This window comes from Lagopus leucura, unplaced genomic scaffold (assembly GCF_019238085.1).
Source record: "Lagopus leucura isolate 7727_CA_CO unplaced genomic scaffold, USGS_WTPT01 Super-Scaffold_100001, whole genome shotgun sequence".
In the NCBI taxonomy this organism is placed as follows: Eukaryota; Metazoa; Chordata; class Aves; order Galliformes; family Phasianidae; genus Lagopus; species Lagopus leucura.
The window spans coordinates 95597716-95619548 of NW_024962262.1; the positions used below are offsets into that span (position 1 = coordinate 95597716).

Below are 21833 nucleotides of genomic sequence, written 5' to 3' on the forward strand. Positions count from 1 at the left end.
AGCCCTGTAGACCAAATTCCTCTGTGAAGGAGCCAATGTCTTGGATGGATCTCTTTTCTTTATATTCAGTCAAGACATTTTGTTTCCAGAAGTAAAACTTAACACATCAAAGCCAGCATTAAGGCAAAAGTTAGCTTTTGTAACACAGTTAGTCCTGGTAATTAACATGTTAGAATACAATCTTTAGTTATGTGAACATGTAGGTATTTATCCACAGCATCTTTAACTATAAATGATGGACTTTCTGTGGTGATCTTCTTGTGTGGATCTAGTTCTACTTGTAAAGAAAGCTGTGGTTCATAGGACCTGCAAAGTTCTGGCTGGTGCAGTGCTATCTGTCATGCCAATCAATTCAGCATTGTCAGCACAAAACACTCATCAGTTCCTATTAAAAAAGTCCAATAAAGGCTAAGAATTACACTTAAAGACACAAATATGAAGAGGCTAATGCAACGTGTCATTTCCCCATTAAATGTGTAATTTGGATTTTTTCAATAAAAAGTAAAAATGCTCTACTTCCAATAATGCATTGAAAAGACATGGGCAAGGAGTTAATAAAAATTCTATTTTAAAAAAAATCAGATCCAGTTAACTTGCTGGTAAATTTGAACTGAAAATAAAGCAGTGTTGTTAAGTGCTCACTAATATGTCACTCAAAGATCATAAAAAATAAAAAAAGAGATTCCTTTGCTGCATGAATGAATGAGTCAAGAGAATTTTGCAAAGTAATGCCATTACTTTTTCAAATAGAGAGCAGCCTAGCAGCAGGCAATTCCTGCATAAATCCACAAGGTGGTAACAAAGAGCTTAATTCAACGCTGCAGCCGGGTCCCCACATAACTTCCCTAAACAAGGATCCAGCTATGCTTGGCAGAAGGTTTCCTGAGAGCAACTACAGCCTCATTCCAGCTCTACTCCTACGAGGAGCCTCTTCTCCCCAGAAAACAGCTGTGAAATGGCAAATGGTTCTTTACACTAAATAATTAATTCTTAGCACTTAGCTGAGATTTATTTTTCCAAACTTTTTAATTATACCTATATAATAAACCCTATACCATCAACATTTTCCTTATCTTCACTGAGATTTACTGGGGAGAAATGGTGCAGCCAGGAGCACACACATTCTGGCCCTTTTTGGCATTGATGTGAAGAGAATAACGAAAAAATTCCTTTTTAAAAGCACAGCACTGCTCTAAAGCTGATCAAGTAGTCAACCCAAGGAAATGATGGCTTAGCTACTCTCTGGGCAAACAGAGATGTCAAAGATTTCATCTTCAGATCCAGAATCTTCTTCATCACTCTCCAAGCTGGACTCTTCATCACTCTCCTCTTCACTCTCATCTTTTTCATCTGGAAGAAAATGACAGTATGGCAGACTTGTAGGATAGCCCACAAATCCACTAGCTGTGCATTATGTGAATGTGCTAGTGAACACACCTCAGTAACTCACACAAGATCACTTAGCAATACACAGATTCAGGCACCTTTCAGTGCCAAATGCACTAACATAGGTATATTTTGGGGACTTTCTTCTATGATTTTTTCCTCTCTGTATGTGTGTTAAGTATTTGGAATTTAAAAAAAAAAAAACAACCTTGTAGGTTTATCATTGTGAGACACTATAGAGATTAAACAACCAAGCAAAATACACAGAAGCACGAAACTGTCACAAAAACATGACTGTTGTCTGTGCTTTTTGGTAGCCATGTCTCAGGTGAAAGCAAAAGCCAAGGCATTCTAGCTCAGTTAGACTGCTTAGGCCTTTACAGATTAAAACCTGAGATAAATTAAATCCTTTCATAATTTGTTTAGTCGTGTGACTAATAGATTATTGCAGATTAGGTCCATGATCTCTCATTAATCAATAGCCAGATTAAAGAAGAATGTCATGAATGTGGCAGATTAATCATTTTTCCTTAGCTCTAATTGGTTCAGCATAGGAAGTAGCTATTTAAAGCTTTGCCTCTTCTTCATACTAATTACCAATCCTCAGTATTGACATATTGACTTATAGCAAGTACATTCTAGGAGCTGTGATCAGACCAAATGTAATCATGTTAGAGACTAAATTACCATTGTCATATTTCAGGATGGCTCACAGAACATGGATTGGTACAAAAAAGCAGAACTTGGGTAGGTCTAATCTATTTGGTGTTTTGAACTGTGTTTAGCATTGCATGCACCCAGGGCTCCAGATAGACTGAGGCACATTTATTTTACTACATGGAAGTATGTGTGAACAATCCAAAAGACAAGAACAGTTATCTCTAACCTGTTTCTCTTTCTACTTTTTTTCTCATGGAGCTGAATTTTCTCCTCAGAACCTTGGTCAGAAAGTGGGCAAATTCATTGTTTTCTCCAAGGGATGCCTGGAAGCTGGCATAAACAGCTTTCTCACATTCCTGAAGTTTTACAATCTCAGACTTTTTATCCTCCATCTGTGCAAGGCAGCTGTTCAGTTTTGACTAAACCACAAAAAAAACCTCTTTAGTCAAAAGGCACAAACTTTTAACTTTAGTGTAGATAGCACATATCAATGAAGACCTGGAGATGCTACTATCACTCTTTGAACCCATGCTCCAGTCAATCAAAACTTAGAACCTTCTTAATGAATATGACTTGTCACTGATTCCACATCATGAAGACCGTGAAAAGATTAACGATTCGAAGTCTGAAACTACCATCATGGTTGATGACTGAGTTTCTTGTTTTCCAGAATTTAGCACTGGATGCTGGACCAGTGCAAAAAGGAAGCAAAGAAAAGTTCCTGTTTATTTTACATCTTTCTTTTGGCTTAGGCCACTCATTATCAGTACTGTTAATTGCAAAGACATAATCTACATACTTGCATGGCCTCCTGCTCACTCTGGAGGGTGTTAACATGCCCCTGGAGAATGTTCTCATTTTTCTCAGCATTCTTCAGGATAAGCAGCTCTTCAAACCAAGTGATGTAGCTCAGGTCAGCATATTTCATCTGCACATCTAGCTGCAGTTTCTTGTGCCGCAGAAAGCGCAGTTCAGCATCAAAGTTGGTTACCAGTGCATTGATCTGGAGCATAAGAGAAGCAAATGAGCAACAGGGAAGGTGTTAGGATTGGAGCTAAACATATAAAGCTACAGAAAGTATCATTAGGGAAAATTTCTCTCCGTCAAGTTAGCTTAATCATGCTATGCCTTCTGCACATAGACGTGCCTTTTAAGGAAGCTTTCTGTGACCCTTGTAGGCTTAAAACCATTTTTGAAACCAGAGGGGCTACTATACTACTCATATTTCTGAACAGCTGAGAACTTCATGAATCCATGAACTTGCAGTGATACTACACTTTTTCTATTCATCGCTTTTGAAATAATTTCTTACATTTTACTTTTTTTTTTCTTTTTTTTTTCTGGCCACTGAGTTCAGAATTTCACAGAACTAAGACCTGTTTTTCAAGTGATAACAGAGGTTGCTGCTACAAGTTGATACTGATTTACACTAGATAGCATTTTCCAGAAGTTCTGATAAACAGCGTAGCTGCAGTTCTGAAAAAAGAAGGAAAGGGTTTTATTTCTTAGTGAGAATGTTCAAAGTGAAAAAAGAAAAAAATTGCCTACCTTATTAATTAAGGTCTTCTGCAAGTATAGGTTTTTTATCTTCTCCTTCTTTAAAATTTCCAGTTCTATTTCTGTTGGCTCTGCTTTCTCAATTACAAAAATCTTTCGCTGCTCTGTGACCATAGATGACGATCTTTTCATCGTGGGTGAGCTTGCAGTCTGTTGTAGAGAGCCAGTTTCCTTATAGGTAGACTTAAAACTATGCCCAAATGCACCACATGAGGGAGACTCTTCCAATTGTTCTTGAAGCGTTGCCTTGGCTGCCTGCTTCTCTTTGAATTTCAGTAGGATATCATGGTTATACTCAAATCTTTTTTCTGGAACTTCATCTGGGTGTAATTGAGGAATCAGGGGAAGAGGGAGACGTTCTGATAAATCTAATGCTGCCTGCACGGATTTCAATTCTTGCAATAAACACTTGATTTCTTCAATAATAGAAACCTTAAAGTCTCTCAGAGACATAATCTGTTTGTTCATGTTCACCTTCTTCTTATAGATCTGCAAAGGAAAAACAATTTTAGTAGGATTTCCCCAGTGACACGCGGTCTTCCCCAACACAAGTAGTAGGGAAGAGGCTTGTCATACGACTTTCCCTCTTTCCATACTAGCTTTCTTTTCCATAACATCTCCACAAATTAGTGTTTCTAAAAAAGCATTTTGAAAAATCTCTGGTTTTAAAATCTTCAAAACCATCTCTCTAACTCTTCACAGAAAAGGCAAAGGAGCACAAAAAAAGGCTTCCCCTGTCTCCCATGACTTGATCATGAATTTCTCTGACATGAGATGTTGAAGTAGTTCAGAAAGCACTCAGAGACTGTGTAGATCAGTTGTGGGTGTAGCGAAGTTCTGAATTTTCAAAGTAGAGTAGGTAGCAAAATTAAAGACAATATGCTTCTGAATTTAATAAAAAGCCAATATGAATTCAAAACAAATCCTATCCAGACTTTACAGTAATCCAGATTACCAAAGTCAATTCAGAAAACTTTGCCATTATCTGAATAATCTTCCCCAACTCAAGATGAAGATCCACTAATGTGAGAAGTGACACTTACATGTAAGAGTTGTGAATTAAACAGCCAAGTGCAGCAAAACTGGTTACAGTTTGTTTGCGTCCTGCTTCACCTGCAGGCAGTACCTCAATAATTCTATATTCAGAATCCAGTAATAATAACTACATTAAGCATCATCAGTGATCTGGATGATTGGGCAGTGTTCCCTCAGCAAGTTTGCTGAAAATATAAAACTGGGAGAAATGGTGGACACCCATCCTTGGAGATCTTAAAAAGTCACTCTGACATGATTCTGGGCAGCCTGTTCTGGGTGTCCCTGCTTGAGCAGGTGGGTTGGATTGGATGACCTTCAGAGGTTCCTTCCAACTTTAGCCATTCTGTGACTCTGCTGTGATAAAGAGACACTGCACTGATTTTCTCTTTTCATATGAAATAATAATAGAATGAGATTTAACATTAATACACATGGCAGAAACTTCTCTGATCTTTATAATAAACAACAATCTTATACAGCAATCATGTGAAGTAACTAGAATTCTTCATCTATATAAACCTTAGATTTATAACTAGGACTATTCATTTTTACTTGCATTGGCTGGTCCTACTGAGTTAACCACCCAGACTTGTCCTGGAGGTATTAGGGAAAGCTCCTCTGAGAACTCAGTGAGGCCAACAGCCAAACTGAAGTGCCTCTATACCAATGTACACAGCTGGGAAATAAACAGGAGGAGCTAGAAACCGTGTGCAATTGAGAAAGTATGACCTAATGGCTATCACGGAAACACAGTGGGATGAATCCCACAATTGGAATACTCTGATTGAAAGCTACAGGATTTTCAGAAGGGAGACAGGATAGGAGGTGCAGGGAAGTTAGGAAGTGGATAGATTGCAAAGAGCTGTGTCTGAGAAACAGCCATAATCAAGTTGAGAGCTTGTAGGTTAAAATTGAGGATCGGTTCAGTAAAGGGCATCTAGTAGTTGGGGTCTGCTACAGGCCACCTGGTCAGGGGAATCTATTGATGAGGCTTTCTTACTTCAGCTGCAGGAAGTATTGTGCTCCCAGGCTCTTGTCCTGATGGGGGATTTCAACCACCTGAATATCTGCTGGGATAGCAGCATGGAGGGTGGCAGACAATCCAGGAGATTCCTGGAATCTGTTGAGGATAACTTCCTAGTCCAGGTATTGGATGGACCGACCTGAGATGAAGCCCTACTGGATCTGGTGCTCACAAGCACAGAGGAGAGAATTGGAAAAGCATTAGGGAAGAAAATTGAAGACAGCCTGGGCTGTAGTGACCATGGCCTCGTGGAGTTTGTGATCTTGAAGAATGCAGGCCTGAGTTTCAGGATAGCAAACTTCTGGCTGCTCAAGGAATCACTGGATGGGATCCCCCTGGGAAACTGTCCTTAAGAACATGTGTATAGAACAGAACTGGCAGCTCTTTATGGACACCGTTCTGAGAATGCAACAGCTCTCCATCCCCCAGCAGAAGTTGAGCAGGAGAGGCAGGTGAACAGCATGCCTGAGTGTATGGGAACTACTGAGTCACAGCCTGAACCTCTGATTGATCACCTGAGGTGAGCCATGAGCCAGCCAAAGGAGCACAGGTGAAGGCAGGTGAAGGCTATGCTGCTCCTAGACCTATTTAAGAGCTGGCTACCAGTGGGGAAGGATCTCTTCTGGAGATCGCCTCTACTGGTGTTTCATGGTGAGCCCAGCCAAAGGGTAAGCCTTCCATTTTATTCTCTTTTGTTATCATTGTCCACTTTGCCTAACTCTCTTGATTATATTGTGATTGTAACATCTTGATTTCCATTGATTATACACTGAGCTAGGACCTGCAGCTTAATGGAAAAGAAGGAAATGTACAGGAAGTGGAAACAGGGTTGTGTAGCCTAGGAGGAATACAGGGCTTTTGTCCGTGTGTGTAGAGACAGGATTAGGAAAGCCAAAGCACAGACAGAACTGAACTTGGCATGGGATGTGAAAAATAACAAGGGGTTCTACAGGTAAGTAGGCAGGAGGAGGCAGGCCAAGGAGAGTATTCTCCCTCTGATAAAAGGCAGTGGAGAGCTGGCTTCCTCAGTCACAGAAAAAGCTGAAGTACTCAATGAGTGCTTTGCCTCAGTCTTCACTGGTGGTCAGGTTTCCCATATCTGCCAGGACCCTAAACCTCTAGGTGAGGGTGTGAGGAGTGGATTTCCATCCCACTGTAACAGTCGAACAAGTCCAAGCCCTCCTCATGAAACTGAATGTATATAAGTCCAGATGCAGCCAGATGATATCCATCCCAGAGTTCTGAGAGAGATAGCTGATGTGGTTGCTAACAGATCTTGCCTGACCAATCTGGTGGCCTTCTATGATGGAGTGATGGCTTTGGTGGATGGTGGAAGGGCAACGGATGTCATCTTCCTGGACTTCTGCAAAGCCTTTGACATGGTCCCTCACCACATCCTTCTCTCTAAATTGGAGAGGGATGGACTTGAAGGATGGACTGTTTGGTGGATTAAGAATTGGTTGGCTGGATGCAGACAAAGTGTTGTGATCAATGGTTCCATGTCTGGGAGGAGGCTAGTCGCAAGTACTATCCCTCAGAGGTCGCTCTTGGGACCAGTGCTCTTCAACATCTTCCTCAGTGACACAGATGATGGCATCGAGTGCACCCTCTGCAAGTTCACAGATGGCACCAAGCTGAGGGGTATAGTTGACACAGCAGGGGGAAGGGAAGCCATCCAGGGGGTCCTGGAGAGGCTGGAGAAGTGGGCCCATGAAAACCTAAGGCCAAGTGCAAGGTGCTGCATTTGGGCCAGGGAAATCCCAGGTATTTATACAGACTGGGAGAAGATCTCCTTGAAAGCAGTCCTGCAGAGGACTTGGGGGTCCTCATAGACAAGAAGCAGGACAAGCCAGCAGTGTGCACCTGCAGGCCATAAGGCCAACTGTGTCTGGGCTGCATTAAAAAAGGGGTGGCCAGCAGGGAGAAGGAGGTGATTTTCCTCCTCTACTCAGCTCTTGTGAGGCCCCATCTGGAGTACTGCATCCAGGCTTGGAGGCTCCAGCACAAGAAAGACGTGAAGCTCTTGGAACGGGTCCAGAGGAGAGCCACTGAGATGATCAGAGGGTTGGAGCACCTCTCCTATGAGGAAAGGTTGAAGGAGCTGGGCTTGTTTAGCTTAGAGAAGAGAAGGCTCCAGGGAGACCTCATTGTGGCCTTCCAATACTTGAAGTGAGTGTATAAACAGGAGGGGGTACGGCTGATTACATGGGTGTATACTGATAGGACAAGGGGGAATGGTTTAAAACTAAGACAGGGGAGGATTAGGTTAAATATTAGGAGGAAGTTTTTCACTCAGAGGGTGCTGAAACACTGGAACAGGTTGCCCAAGCAGGCTGTGGATGCCCCATCCCTAGAAGCATTCAAGGCCAGGCTGGATGTGGCTCTCGGCAGCCTGGTCTCATGGATGGAGACCCTGCACACAGCAGGGGAGTTGAAATTAGATGATCATTGTGTTCCTTTTCAACCCAGGCCATTCTATGATTCTATGATATCCAGTAACGTTGTCACCACAGTACAATGTAAAACAGTTCTTGTGAGTAGAAGGGGGCAGTAGAAGTCACAAGAAAAGTAATAATGATACTGTAAACATCTGAGGTACTGGGCCTTTGTGGTGAAAAGACATTAATTAGCTGTAGGAATCCTGATACAGGAAGGTGGCTCCAAAACACCATTTCCCAGGAAGATTCCAATACTTAGTTCTTATTTAGCAGCAGTGATTGATTGTTCAAGTGCAACATGAAGACATTATGCTAAAAAGACCTGCTCCTGCTCACATCCCTGTTTTGTAAAAACATTTCGTGATAGGGATTATTTAGTTCACGTTGTAAGGAAAGCATATCGGTCGCTAGATAGTGAGACTTTCAGAATTAAAGAATACATGTTCCTGCTGAAATAGCTGAAAGGGTAACTTCTTTGCTTAAAAGAAGCTGAGTGTTATCCTGGATTGATTCAGTGACTACTAAACTATCCTCCCTCCTGTGAAAAGAGAAAAATACCCACATTTGTGAAATAGTTCACATACCAGCACTTCCAGGGATGCAAGCTGCATCGTCCTCTTTTCAGTGTTCATACACTTGTCCTCAGGCACTCTGTAATCCCTGGCAGTTTTCAGCTTGTAACACCCCATATTTTCCTGTGCTTCTTTGATGGCCTGAACATCTCTGGGATCCTCATAGTCATCACCAGGCTTGCTTTCGTATCTGGTAGGTACAAAGCAAAGCTGAACTTCAAGACAGAAGGTACAAAATGGCCCTGTTTTGTACATCTGTGTGCATCTATCTTAAAGTCTGTCAGTGTGCAGCACAAAATGTCTGATCCTATGTTATCAAATCTTCAGTAACCTTAAAAGCTTTTGCTCTGGTTTTGGACTTCACACTGGTTCCATTTTCTGCTAGCAGTCTTGAAGTGCAACTAATTTAACACACAGCTGTTGCAGCGTGTGGTATATATAGTGAGAGAAGGGTTAACTGAGGAGGCTGACTAATAGTTCACATTTCACCAGGTCATGATTGATTTAGACCTTTTAAGCCCTATCTGAAGATGCATTTACCTAGCTGAACTCATTTTTTTAAATGTTTTAGAAGAACCATGGAAAATAACTGAAAGGTTTTAATTGTCTCTTGACACTCTGAGGTACAAAAAGGCTCATGTATTTTAATTACATCCATCAGGAACATAGGAAACTGGGCAGAGATATGATAGTGCTGTATGACAGCTAAACAAAGAACACCTGACAAGATGCAGAACTAAAAGGACTCAGAGTCCAATTAAAGACTCACAGTTTTTCCCACTCCTCCTTCCTCTTCATTATCTTAGCTTTCTCCTTGTCAGATTTCTCAACAATTCTTCTGATTTGCTCACGTTTCATTTCTATAAAACGTGTTGTTGGCTTTTGGACCTTTGACATCAGTTGATCAGCTTCCCCCTTGACAATTATAGCTTTTGAAACAAAAAATAATCTCGTGAAGATGTAAATATCATGCAACACAGTATAATCTAAACTATCAGGAATCTCCTGGGAATGCTCCTGTTAAGCTGGTGTTGATCAAGATAGTTCCACTGCAGTGGATGTTCTGAACACATTCAAGCTCTCTGAGATGACTCTTAGTCAAGTTCTTCCCACTGGGTTGATAACTGATTGCTGGCATTGACTTAAATGTAGAAAGCACTGTATGTATATAGGTACTAAAAACCACACTGCAGTTATATTTCTTTATCTGTACCTAGAGAAATTATCATTTCTTTAGCCTGGACTCAGGAAAATGAACAGAAATGAAAGACAAAAACTTACTGCTGTTAATCTGCAAAAGGTCATAATTAGCCCTATGCTTACACTTTCTATCTCTGATGGTCTCCTTTTTTTCCTCTTTTTTCCATGCCCGTTTAAGTACTGTCTTCTTCCAAGATGGACGTTCCTTATCTTGGTAGTACTCCTCAGAGACTGCTACAAGTCTATAGGTGGAAATCTGATGATTGCTTTGAATAGCATGAACAACAACAGTATCAAATTCCAGTGAGTCTCAAAACCTAAAAAGTCAAAGTAGACAAAATTGTCTGATGCCAGTAGGTGCAACCTACCATTTTTCCTCCATGAAAAGGACCTGAGCAATGCAATTTACTTAGTACATATACAATCATTACATATAAATACACATCAGTATAGTCACTAAGTAACAGCATGATGACATATGACATCATCTATTGACTTATCCAATCTAGGAATAGAGATGCTCAAGAATAAATATATTAACACTGTTCCCAAGATCAAAACCAAGAAAAAAACAGGTTCTTCATGAGAGTACCTGTCATCTTTCATTAAAGGGTGGTTAAAAATAAATATATATTCATTCACCTCTTATGCAGTCATACACTAAGTGTGACTAAGGTATCTTTGTCACTGTGTATTATTTCTATTGTGGATTTATTGTTATGAATTCATTTTTTGCCATAGGAAGATGGACCAAAAATGAATCTTGCGCTTAAAGTTGTGTTCTTGAGGAAGCTCATGTTATAACTTTAAGGTGTATAGAGAACATTTTTGTAGCAGTGACACTGACAGACATGCAGCATACCTAAAGAACGGGTTAATTTCATAGGTTGCTCTTCATAGTTCCAATAAGAGTTCCGGATTTTTACTCACCTTGCTGGCAAAATCCCAAACACGCTTATTGCCTCTCCCCAAAAAAGACTGTTTTTCTTGATATAGAGATAAATTGGAATTAAGACACTTCCTCAATTTGCATATCTGAATTTTGATCAGGGATTCAGAAGAAGGAAGCACATCCAAATATCAGTGTATACTCTTGTGTATTTTTCAAGTCAAATAAGGACTGAATCATTAATAGAAGAAAACAATTTTTATTCCGTAAGGAAAAAAAAAACAACACCCAAATTCTACTTTGTGCAAAAGTTAGCCCCATGGCAAGGACAACAGGAGAGGTAGAAAAAAGCAGTACTTACCAATTCTGTAATTTCTGCAGTCCAATCAAGTGTTTCTCATGCTCCCAAGCTAGTTCCTTTTCCACTAATTGAATTCTTTGTGCAGTCTGCCTATTCAGCTCCTCAAAGACCCTACGGTCCATCTCATACTGCTGTAGAAACACAGAAAAGCCAGCATCACATTATCCTGACAGTTGGGTTTTGCTAACAAATATTTTTGCCCCGATGTCAAGAGTTTCATGAACATTAACACAATCCTTTATTTCAAGAGCTATTCAGATCTCCACAGAAAGCCACGTTTTTTTCCCCACACACACTTCTTAAATGGCACAAATCATCTGTTGTGAGTCCTGGCAAATTATGTAATTGAGTATACTAGCCCATAGCACTGGACATCTTTGACCCCAACATATTAGGCATCAACATTTTAGAGAGTTTCCCTAATAGCAGATGACTTATGAAAAGCAAACAAACCTCTCTTTGCAGTTGCATGTGCTTTGGTAACTCCTGATTCTTTTGAAGCAGAAAAAGAAACTCCTGTCTTAGTGCTATTAACTTCTCTCTTTTCTTGCTTTTCTTGTCTTCAGCTTCTTTCATGATCCGTTCATACTCCTTTTTCTGCTTGACTTCCTCAATGCTGAAAATGCAAGAAAGAAATGGTATTATCACAATGAATAGAGGAAAGATTACAATTTATGTAACCTTTTAGATTTCCTTGACAGCCTTAAACTTCAAGGGGACTCAACATCTCTGAAGGTAACTTAGAAAGAAGCCAACTTACTGTATTCTCACATTGTTTTAACATCTTAGCGCTTTGGCTTTGACCCTGTGTTATCTGAAGTTACACAAGTCTCAGAGTGATAAATTTGAATTATTTCCACAGAAAAGTAGAAGAAATGGAGGAAAGCCTGAAAAAAAATTGTGTGTAATGAGGAAATGACCCAAACTGAGAGTGATCAACTCCTCCCTTCCCTTCACAGCCAAAAAGAGAAATATAGTCTGAAGAAAGAGCTGCTAATGCTTGGAAATCTCTTCCAACATTATTCAAGCATCTCTTACTTGCAAGCACTGGGATCCTCAATGTCTTCAGCAGCCTTCTCCTTCAGTAGTCCCATCTGAAATACAAATATCTCGCCTTTAAACAAACAATAATAGTTTTAACAGACGATAAAGCTTTTGCAAAGATTAAGATAGAATTCCCATTTTTTCCTTACAAAATCAAAAGAAGACCTCATGATCAATGCTGCTATACTAGTCTTAGGTAAAAGGTTGTATCATTTCAAGAACAAGAAATAATTTTAAGTTAGTTTACATGTAAAAGAACAAATGAAGCTGAGTTCTTTGGGACAGAAATTCTATATTCTTCCCATCAACATTAACCCCTACATCACTGCTTGTCCTGGATTCACTGTCCCATAGCTTTTGGTTCTTCGCTGCACACACCCCGCAATTACATATAATTCTCCTGTCCCCACTGCCAGGCTGACAAGACACATCCTATCCCAGGCTAATTCCAAGTTACAAGTGCAATTCCTCTGGTTTGCTTCTGCTGATTGTGCAATGGGTTCCCAATTGTTAGCTGCTAGGATTGATGGATGGACACTGCAGTCATACAAGCTGCATTTCCTTAGGAAATCATGCTTTAAGACACGAGGGTGGCCTATCATAGTGAATGCAGTGGTACTAAATTGATCTGTAATTTAACTTGATTAGTTTCAGAGGACTTATATTTGATTCTCTAGGAATCTCATTAAGTTTAATTATGATGGAATTTAAAAAATCTTCCACATGATTTAAAACTCGAATAGATACTTAACGAAGATAAACTTCCCTATTAGGATGGTCATTAAGCACACTGCCAGCCTGCACAATAGCAATTAACCATAAAGATCTTTATATAGAGCTATTCATATATTTGGAATGCTAAAACTATATATATGCAATATAATTGCATATTAATTACTACTTGTAAAATGGGGGCTAATAAGGCTCTGATACCACAGGTTACAATCATTTGCTTTGTTTAAGAAAATAATTTTTAGTCTATTTTCAGTGCTAAACATTCTTCTAATACAGGTCAAGAATTTCCCCTAGCATGAACAATACAACCCAAATAACTAAAATCCCAATTTCCTCTCTGTCTCCTTGCTAAAAATCTTTCAAAAAGTAGTTACTGACTAATATTAAAAATATTTTAAAATTTGATTTATGTTGATACTTATATTTTAATGTATACTGAATGCATAATCATTACAAAATTAATTGCATATGATAGCACTTCCTTACTCCAAAGTTTTAATTGCTTCTTTCAAGTTAGTTTTGTTTCATTCAAGCATTCAAGAAATTTTTAAAATGTGTGGTTGCTGATATGTCTCTCTTTTTGCATATTATCAGTAGAATACTTGTTATCAAGTTCCAGTGTCATCTCCCAACTTGTATTATTGTATATTAACGGCACCAAAGGCACTGAGAAACTATACAATTGGAATTTTCCAGTACTAATTTTGGAATCCCCATACAAAGCAGAATCATACTCTACTGGAATAAAATCCAAGAGAGACATTAAGTATGCCATATCCTTGTGGGTTTTTTTTTTTCATGCTAGATATGTCTGTGATTACATCTTCAAGTCAGAAAAAGATAGTAGAATATTACATATGAACCACACACACTATGTGTACTGGGAGAAAAACATGAAAGATTGAGAAGGAGCAATGCAATCATATTGCCTTTTTACTAGGAAAGGCTTTGCAAGAGCTCTTCTTTCTAAATTGTTTGGGAAATCTTAGCTTTTGCTATGAAAGATCTATGATGCCAAATTATTGAACTGGATTATAGCTATTTGCAGTAGCTTCATAGGCCTAATTCACTGAAATAAGTTAGCAGGGCTTGTAATCAAAATTGTTCTGGAACCAGAGATGCAACAATCCGTACAATAAAAACGAGAGTTTGGGGGATTTTCATTTAGTGACTTACCCTAGGAGGAGGGATTTGGGCTTTTAACTCTTCATGAACATCCTCCGGAGACAAGATGTTGAAGGTAAAAATGTTCCCATCTCCTCCACAGGTAATCAGAAACCTATCATCATAACTACAGCAGATCCCCCGGATCTGGCCATAATCATTGTCATGTACACTGAACGACCAGTATGCCTTCAGGGTGTTCACTGAGAGGTCTTTATCTTGGAGAGGATAAACACGTAGGGCACCATTCTGCATCCCACAGAACATCAGTAGTCTGCTGGTACTGTCAAATAAGAAACCAGAAACAATAATACTATGTAACTTGCAACAAGTAAGCACAGTACTTCTAAAGAACAGATAATGTAGCTGAATAAACAGACCCTTCCCAAGTTCATAAGCAGGCAACAAGGTATTTGAACAATTTAAAGTATGTGTGGTATTACTACATGCTTTTTTACAAGTCAGCTGGCTTCTAGTAATGTTCTAGCATCTGCTGGGTATTACGGAACTAGTCTCAGCCCTAAATTGGGCAATGTAGCAAATAGCTAGTGCAGAGTTAGAGAATCAGTTTTCCTTCCCAATCTCCATCTAGTGCAGATGGTGGCCAAGTAGAATGCAGACAGCTGTGGATTAAAGTCTGAACTAAACCTGCCTCCTAAGATGTAGATCATATTTAGCCTTACAGGGAACCCTGACACTGGGATTCTGAAAACAGCTCACCCTTTTCATTCATACTATTCACAGAATGTCCTGAGAAGTCTACATTTGTTGGACAGAGGAGATGGACTGATCCCTCAATATTCTCCTTGAGAGCTAACCATGTCCTTTCATTGCTAACTAGTGAACAGAACCAATGGTGATCTACAATCCAACTAGAAGGGTAGCAGAGGCTTCTAATGGTTCTCCAGTAAGCATTAAGTGAAAACTGGCACCAGAAGAACTAGGAAGAGTTCCTGTACACTTGAATTGACCCACAGTTTAAAAGGGACCAAGTGGTGTACTCTCCTCCTTTTCAAGTTCAGTTTCATCAAGCTTAATAACAAAGTTATCTTCTACACTAAACTGTTTTACCAGAAGGAGATCTGGTGGATGGGGTTGTCATCAGTGTCCTCAATAGGAATCACTTCAAAAGGTTCATCTTGCCTGTTTTCAGGGTCTTCTTGGTGCTCATTTGAGGAGAATGCACAGTGATAAAGGAAACCTGAGTCATATCCACCCTGAATTGAAAAAACATAAAGAAATGGTAACAAAAGAACACTGAAACAGCTGGATGCAATTTTCTGTATAATATTTTTCTGTGCTAAGCATAGCTTAAAAAACACATCTAGAGAACCTAGATACTCACAGAGAAAATCTATAAATATGATTGGCATTACAATCCAGCCAGTAGAATCAATATGTTAAAATTCTACTTCCTACTAGAAATGGAGCAGGTTAGTCTTTTTGCCTGTTCAGATCTCATGGACAACACTAACTGAAAAATTTCTGAATTGGACTAACACTACTGGTTTACTTCAAAAAGATAATTGAAACCATCAACTGTGATGGGAATTCTGTATTCCAGAGACTGCAGGTTTCAAATAATGAATTTCTGAAGACAATCAGATGAGAGTGGAATGTTGCCATATCTTGCAATCCAAGCAACTTAAAAAAAAAAAAAAAAAAAAAAAAAGATTTACCAAGGAAAGCCAAAATTTCCCAGGTGCTGAATAAAACCCACAGAGAATGGGGCTGGGCTCCTCTGGTATGTAGATTGATGGCAATGGCTCTTCTTCTTCAGGTTCTTCTTCTTCCACCTCCTTTCCCATCTCCTGTAGCTGCTTTATCTGTTCGAGTTTTGCTTTTTCCTTCTCTTGCTTTTTTCTCTCCCTCAGTGCAATCTCCTCTTCCAGCTGTTACAACAAGCGGTGAAACACAGAGATGTGAAACCAACACAATTCATGAATTACTGACTGAATTAGTCTCATAAAGAAAATTCAAGGTGGTTCTGGCATTACATACACAGAAAGAGAAATATTTTTCCTTCAACTAATCAACCAAACCTCATGGGAAGTGCCCATTTCCCCCCTCCACAGTGTTTAAATCAGGTCCTTGGAAACAGAAGCCATTCTGCATAAGAAGCAGACTTCACCATTTCTTCAAAGAGATTATTTCCAATATTAACCACTGTTAGTATACTTCTTATGCAGAAATCTTCCTGGGAAGGATAAAAAGTGCCTGGAAAGCTGAAGTCAGATTCTAAGTTGAAGTTCAGGTTCTAAGATGTCACTGATGTACATACAGTAAAAGAGAGAAACTGTAATGGACTTGACTTCTTAAAACTAAAGGAAGGACACATAAAATCTTTCCATTCAAGCCACCTTCAGCAAAAACAAATGGCCAAAAAATTGTCTAGAACAGGTTTTTCCTAAGAAAATATTTGATAGAAAGTCACAAAGAAATGCCTAGAAAGGGTCTCAAAAGATTGTTCTTTTGTCCCAGAGCAGCGTAAGTTGAACCTAATGTATTATGTGTTGACATTCTCCGATCTACACTTTATAGATCTCCTACTATGGTGATTCCATGGTCTACATAAACTATTTTGGTGTTTCAGCTTCCTAACTGTTACATCTTTCCTCACACATTATCTAAAACATTCTTGTTGCAACTTATTAATTATTGACCTATTCTCCCAGAGGAATGAGATGACAACATTTTCTATTTTCCTAAGACTTACTATGTCTTATACATGTGTATAAATTTATATTTATATTGTCCTCTTTTGACTAAAACAAACAAAACTGAGAGAAAAAAAAAAAACAAACAAACTCAGCACACAATACATTCAGTCTTTTCTTAGACACATACAGAGAGTAGAAACTCCAGGAGGAAGCTTTGTCTTCCAAACATAAATATGGGATTTTTCCAAAGGAGACTTCTTTACCTTGATTCGGGATTTAATGCTATAAAAATGAAAGTACTGTGTTGGCAGGTTTTTGATATGGTAGGTGGATGCCGTTTCCTGTTTCTCAGGGAGAGGGGCAGGAACCTGGAGAACATATCCATTCTCACAAAGGATGAGAAGCGTGCTCGCCACCTACACAAAAACACAAAAAACACAAGTGTGGGACAGGTATATAAATGGAATTGAGAGAAATGGGAAAAAGTCAGTAAAGCAGATGAACCCTCTCAAAATCAAACTCCAGTCAGGAGACATTAGCAGTTAACTGTATTGTTATTTGATTAGATACTCTTATATGGACACCAGAAAGCAGCGAACTTCTCTTATACGAGGGCTGTTCTGAAAGCAATACCCCCTATCTTATTATGTTGGCCCATGATGTCAGAGGTGGCTGTTGGTGGTATGGCAGTAGAGGTGGAACCTTCCCACCAATATTCCCTTACATTTTGTTGCTGTGGGGTCTGACATGGAAGTGTGGATAAAGCAAAGGTGTGGAACTGATTTCCTACAAGAGGAAAAAATGGCACCCATTGGCATTCATTGACACTTGCTGAACATTTATGGAGACCAAACAGTGGATGCGAGTACAGTGAGGCAATGAAAGGTGCATTTTAGCATTGGTGACATCAACATGAAAGATGAGTCATGTTCTGGATGGCCATGCACAGCTGTCACATCATGAAATTAAGAGCATTTTGATTAGTTCATTTATGAGAATCAGAGGATTACAATCAGGGAACTGTGTACAGAGCTGAAGATCAGCTTCAGTATGTTGGGAACAGAGGTAGCAACATCACAAAGTTTGAGATGGGTCCCACAAATGTTCACACTGCAACAGACAGAAAATTATCTGCAAGCTTGTCAGGACCTGCTGAACCAATGTGAGGCTGAAGGTGACAATTTCCTACACTGCATGATTATCAGTGATAGCATGGTGTCACCACTATGAGCTGGAGTCAAAACAGCAGTCTATGGAATGGTGATGTGAATTCCCCATCAAAGAAAAAGTCCAAGATGCAGCCTTTAGCTGATAAAGTGATTTGCACTCTCTTTTGGGATAACAAAGGGGTCATCCTCCTGGATTTCCTGGAACCCAGACAAACCATGAACTTTTCCATGACCACTTCATTGTGATGCTGACTAAACTGAAGGCTTGAACTTCCAGAGTCAGACTGCAGAAGAAGACATTCTTTCTCCAGCAACACATTAACACCAGGCATCACACAAGTTTGAAAACCATGGAGCACATTTGCCAGCCTTGCTTGGACTGTCCTACCACACCCACCACATAGTCTGGATTTGGCACCTTCTGACTTTCATCTGTTTGGGTCAGCAACAATGCTGTCATAGAGGCTATGAAACACTGGGTTGCTTCTGCTAGTGTAGATTTTTCCTCTTGTTCATAACTGGTGAAAATGCATGGCTAATGGCAGTGATCATGTTGAAAAAGAGCGTTTTATAGCTGAAAATTTGCTCTATCAAGTAGTGTTACTGTGCTCTTTGTATCTGTTACACTTTCCATAGAAATAAATAGGACATGGTATTTTGTAGTGACCTGCACATATGTATCCCAGAAAAAGCTAAGAAACTGAAAAAGACCTTGCCTTATACAGAACTGCTATTATACTGAACACCATCAGCTAGGAAGAATCATAATATATTGGGAGTCTGGTAAATTTAAAGATAAATCTGGCCCAGAAGTTAGGAGCTGAGTTTTTGTTTTGATAAATGCTTGAAAATTTGTATGCTTCTATGATTTTAAATCCCTTAATACCTTCAAGACTGGCCTGGGAATCTTGCCAAATGCGATTTAGCTTAAGTTTGTTTGCTTCTTTTAATTGTTAGTACATGCTGAATCTCTTAAAATGCCAGGTCAGGAAGAATAGACAAGGTGAGGGTAATAATTATAAATTCTCAAAACACTAAATAATGCAAGTCTTTATGTAGTTTCAATTTTCATAAGCTACCTGGAGAACAGAGAGATTACCATCTGACCCAACACTAAAAATGTGCCAGGGGATATATTAGAGTTGCTATGGAAACCTTAATGAGGAATCATATCTTCTATAAAATCTCATCCTTAAAAACACATTCATTAAATGTATAGTGTTTAATTACCAAGGTGCTTATTTAAAGAGGGAAAAAAAAACCAAAACAAACAAAACTCTCTGATGCTTGAATTATGTTTAATAAGCATTCACATCTACCAGTGGAGACTTATTACTTGTAGTAAAAATTACTCGGAGGAACGTGACACATCAAAAACATGATGGGTACTTTTCAGGTAGTAAGAAGCGTCTTGTTCTCAAGCAAAGGACCTAAAATGTAACTGTTTGACCAAAACCTGTCAGTTCTGCTGTAAGATAAAGTTCATGCTAGCAAGAGCTCTTTTCCCAGAGCAGTTTTTAGCTGCTCTCAAGAAACAATACTAGTTGAAGTTTGCCATTGTAAAGCATTATAATGCTTCCTGGTAGCCACTTTGTATTAAATGTAGTGAACTATCTTCCTTCCAAATAACAATACTGGACCAGCAAAAAATTCGTGTTACCATAATCACATCACATTTCTAAAGAACAATCAAGAATCTATTTGTTTATGTCACTGAATGACAATGAATACTTAGCATAGGTTCAGAGAAACACACAAAAAATTTCTTGATGTGCTCTGGAAGTTTTGTCTACAACTGCAAATGATTGTATTGATAAGGGCAAAAGACACTGGCTTGCTAGTTCAAGGCAGGTACTCAAAATACTGCACAAAATTCTGTAGCTTATCTATGTTTCTATTGTCGATTATGCAAAGTCCAACATTTATCCAAAGTGACTGAGCTAGAGGTACAGCTACACAAAATCTATCTTTCATTCTGAAGGTGTGTAGAAAAAAGCAGCAAAACATGTTTTGCACTGTGTACAGAGAACATAGCTAGATTGATGGACCTTCACTGGTTTTCATTCTGCCATAGCAGAGAAAGGAAAAAACAAGCATGCATTACTCACATGAGAAGGTGGAGACCACTGTAATGCCTGCACAGCCCCAGGGACATGGATGAATCCTATTGGCTTGTATTCATCTTCAACAGCAAAAAAGAAAACTGTTTTGTCTTTACTCTGAAGGGAAAAAAAAAGAAAAAAAAAAAAAAAAAGATTGTTACTGATTGAAAGCTGACGAAACATCTGAACGATTGTAAGTACTGTGTGAAACATCCTTCAGATGTTCTTGGCTAGATGAAGGGATTTGCAAGTGCCTTAGAACTCAGAATTGGATTTTCATCATTACAGTGAGGGGGAATAATAATCCTGCTCAACTTCCTCTAGGCTGCTGAGTAAAGCTGTAGGCCTCAGTCGTCCTTATGAGCCTCTCCTGGCACCTCAATTTAGGCAACTTTTGCCCACTGCTCCAGGAACTCACCTAAAGGTTAGGCCCAGGTCTTCAGCCCAAGCCTGAGCAATGTCAGAGGTATACCTGTTGTATTCTGATGTTTCCAAACTGTTGTCTGGATTTCCTGTTTTCCTCTGATGTGTCTTGTTACCTGTTTCCAGTTTTCTCACTGGAAATCATTTCAAAGCCTAGCAGACACACTGAAAAACTGATCAGTTGATCTTGTTGCAATGCAAAACAGTGTTAGGTATCTACTGGTGTTCTACCAAGCTGGTGTACAAATGGACTTACTTTTACTAGATGCAAGATACTACTAAACTAATTCAAAAATAAGCCAAATGCATCTTCAAAAGGGATTACAGAATTCACATTAAACAATCCAGTAATTCGAAAACAAGTTGTATGTATTGCATGATTGCTTTCCTTCAGGAAACAATGTGTGCAAACAGATCCTTCTCTTCCCCTGGCATTACTGAGAAGTACAAGAAGCAATCAACAGCAATAACAGAAGTATAACTGCATTGTCAGCGACCAAAATTTGCCTTAACTCTTTAAATAATCTTGGAAGTTGTTGCCTAATAAAAATAAACAAAGTGATACATACCCCTGTGGCAAAGACATCTCCATTTCGTTCATATGCCAAGGCTGTGACTGCAGTAGTATGAGGTTTAAAAGCTTGTTTCAGATTTATCCCTGCATTTCTTACATTGGGCTGTTCTGCAAGAGTGGGAAGTCCTTTGGGATCATAAACTTCAATTATGCGGACAACACCATCTTCAAACCCCACAGCAATTAGACTTCCTTTAGGATTTACCTTTGAGTGGAAGAATGAAGAAAAAAAAAAATCACAGTGTACCTCAGGGAGTTTAGAATAATTATCTGTATGTCACGTGTTCTGCTGTTAACTTGTAACTCATCTTACATGTATGTGACCAGGGAAATTTTGTTTATTCTTTCTAATAAGCCACCATAAAGGGAAGGGTAGGTCTGAGTAAAGGTGATGGTGAGGGGTGGTTAGATACATTCATTGGTTTGGGTTTTTCGTCTGTTGTTTTCATTTTACTTGTTGATGACATGCTTTGAGACTGGAAACATTGGTGAAGATATAGTTACAACTGATGAGGAAAAGGTGGTTCCTACAGATAGGTATCCATATCAGAATCTTCTTAAGGAGAAGATTTGAAATTCAAAAAATAATTATTATACTATCCTGAATATAATATTTGGCATTGAATGTGGGTATAATATTTGAAGAGATGTGGGCATAAACTTGTGTCTGGCTGACCATGTAAAGTTCAACTGTCAGCAGGGACTTGAGACAGAAATATGAGGTTATGGAGACTTTAACTAATTTGCCTTGAGGGTAATACAATTGATAAAAATATAGACAGACTTAAACTGTGAGAGAGAAGAGTTAGCAGAAACAATCTCATGTTTTAGCTGGATCTA

The 21833-nt window shown here is 39.1% G+C and overlaps 1 protein-coding gene across 1 annotated transcript in view; it reads right to left on the minus strand.

Annotated features, from left to right (window-relative positions):
- Window positions 1–21833, minus strand: part of CFAP44 (cilia and flagella associated protein 44) — a 44294-nt gene that overhangs the window by 5772 nt on the left and 16689 nt on the right. Inside the window, 16 exon segments of the mRNA XM_042866833.1 lie at window positions 1240–1350; window positions 2273–2465; window positions 2846–3049; window positions 3595–4092; window positions 8685–8862; window positions 9442–9601; window positions 9996–10189; window positions 11123–11253; window positions 11576–11738; window positions 12161–12216; window positions 14078–14348; window positions 15137–15282; window positions 15745–15957; window positions 16989–17141; window positions 20003–20113; window positions 20989–21198. Of these exon segments, the coding sequence (XP_042722767.1) occupies window positions 1240–1350; window positions 2273–2465; window positions 2846–3049; window positions 3595–4092; window positions 8685–8862; window positions 9442–9601; window positions 9996–10189; window positions 11123–11253; window positions 11576–11738; window positions 12161–12216; window positions 14078–14348; window positions 15137–15282; window positions 15745–15957; window positions 16989–17141; window positions 20003–20113; window positions 20989–21198 (2992 nt within the window).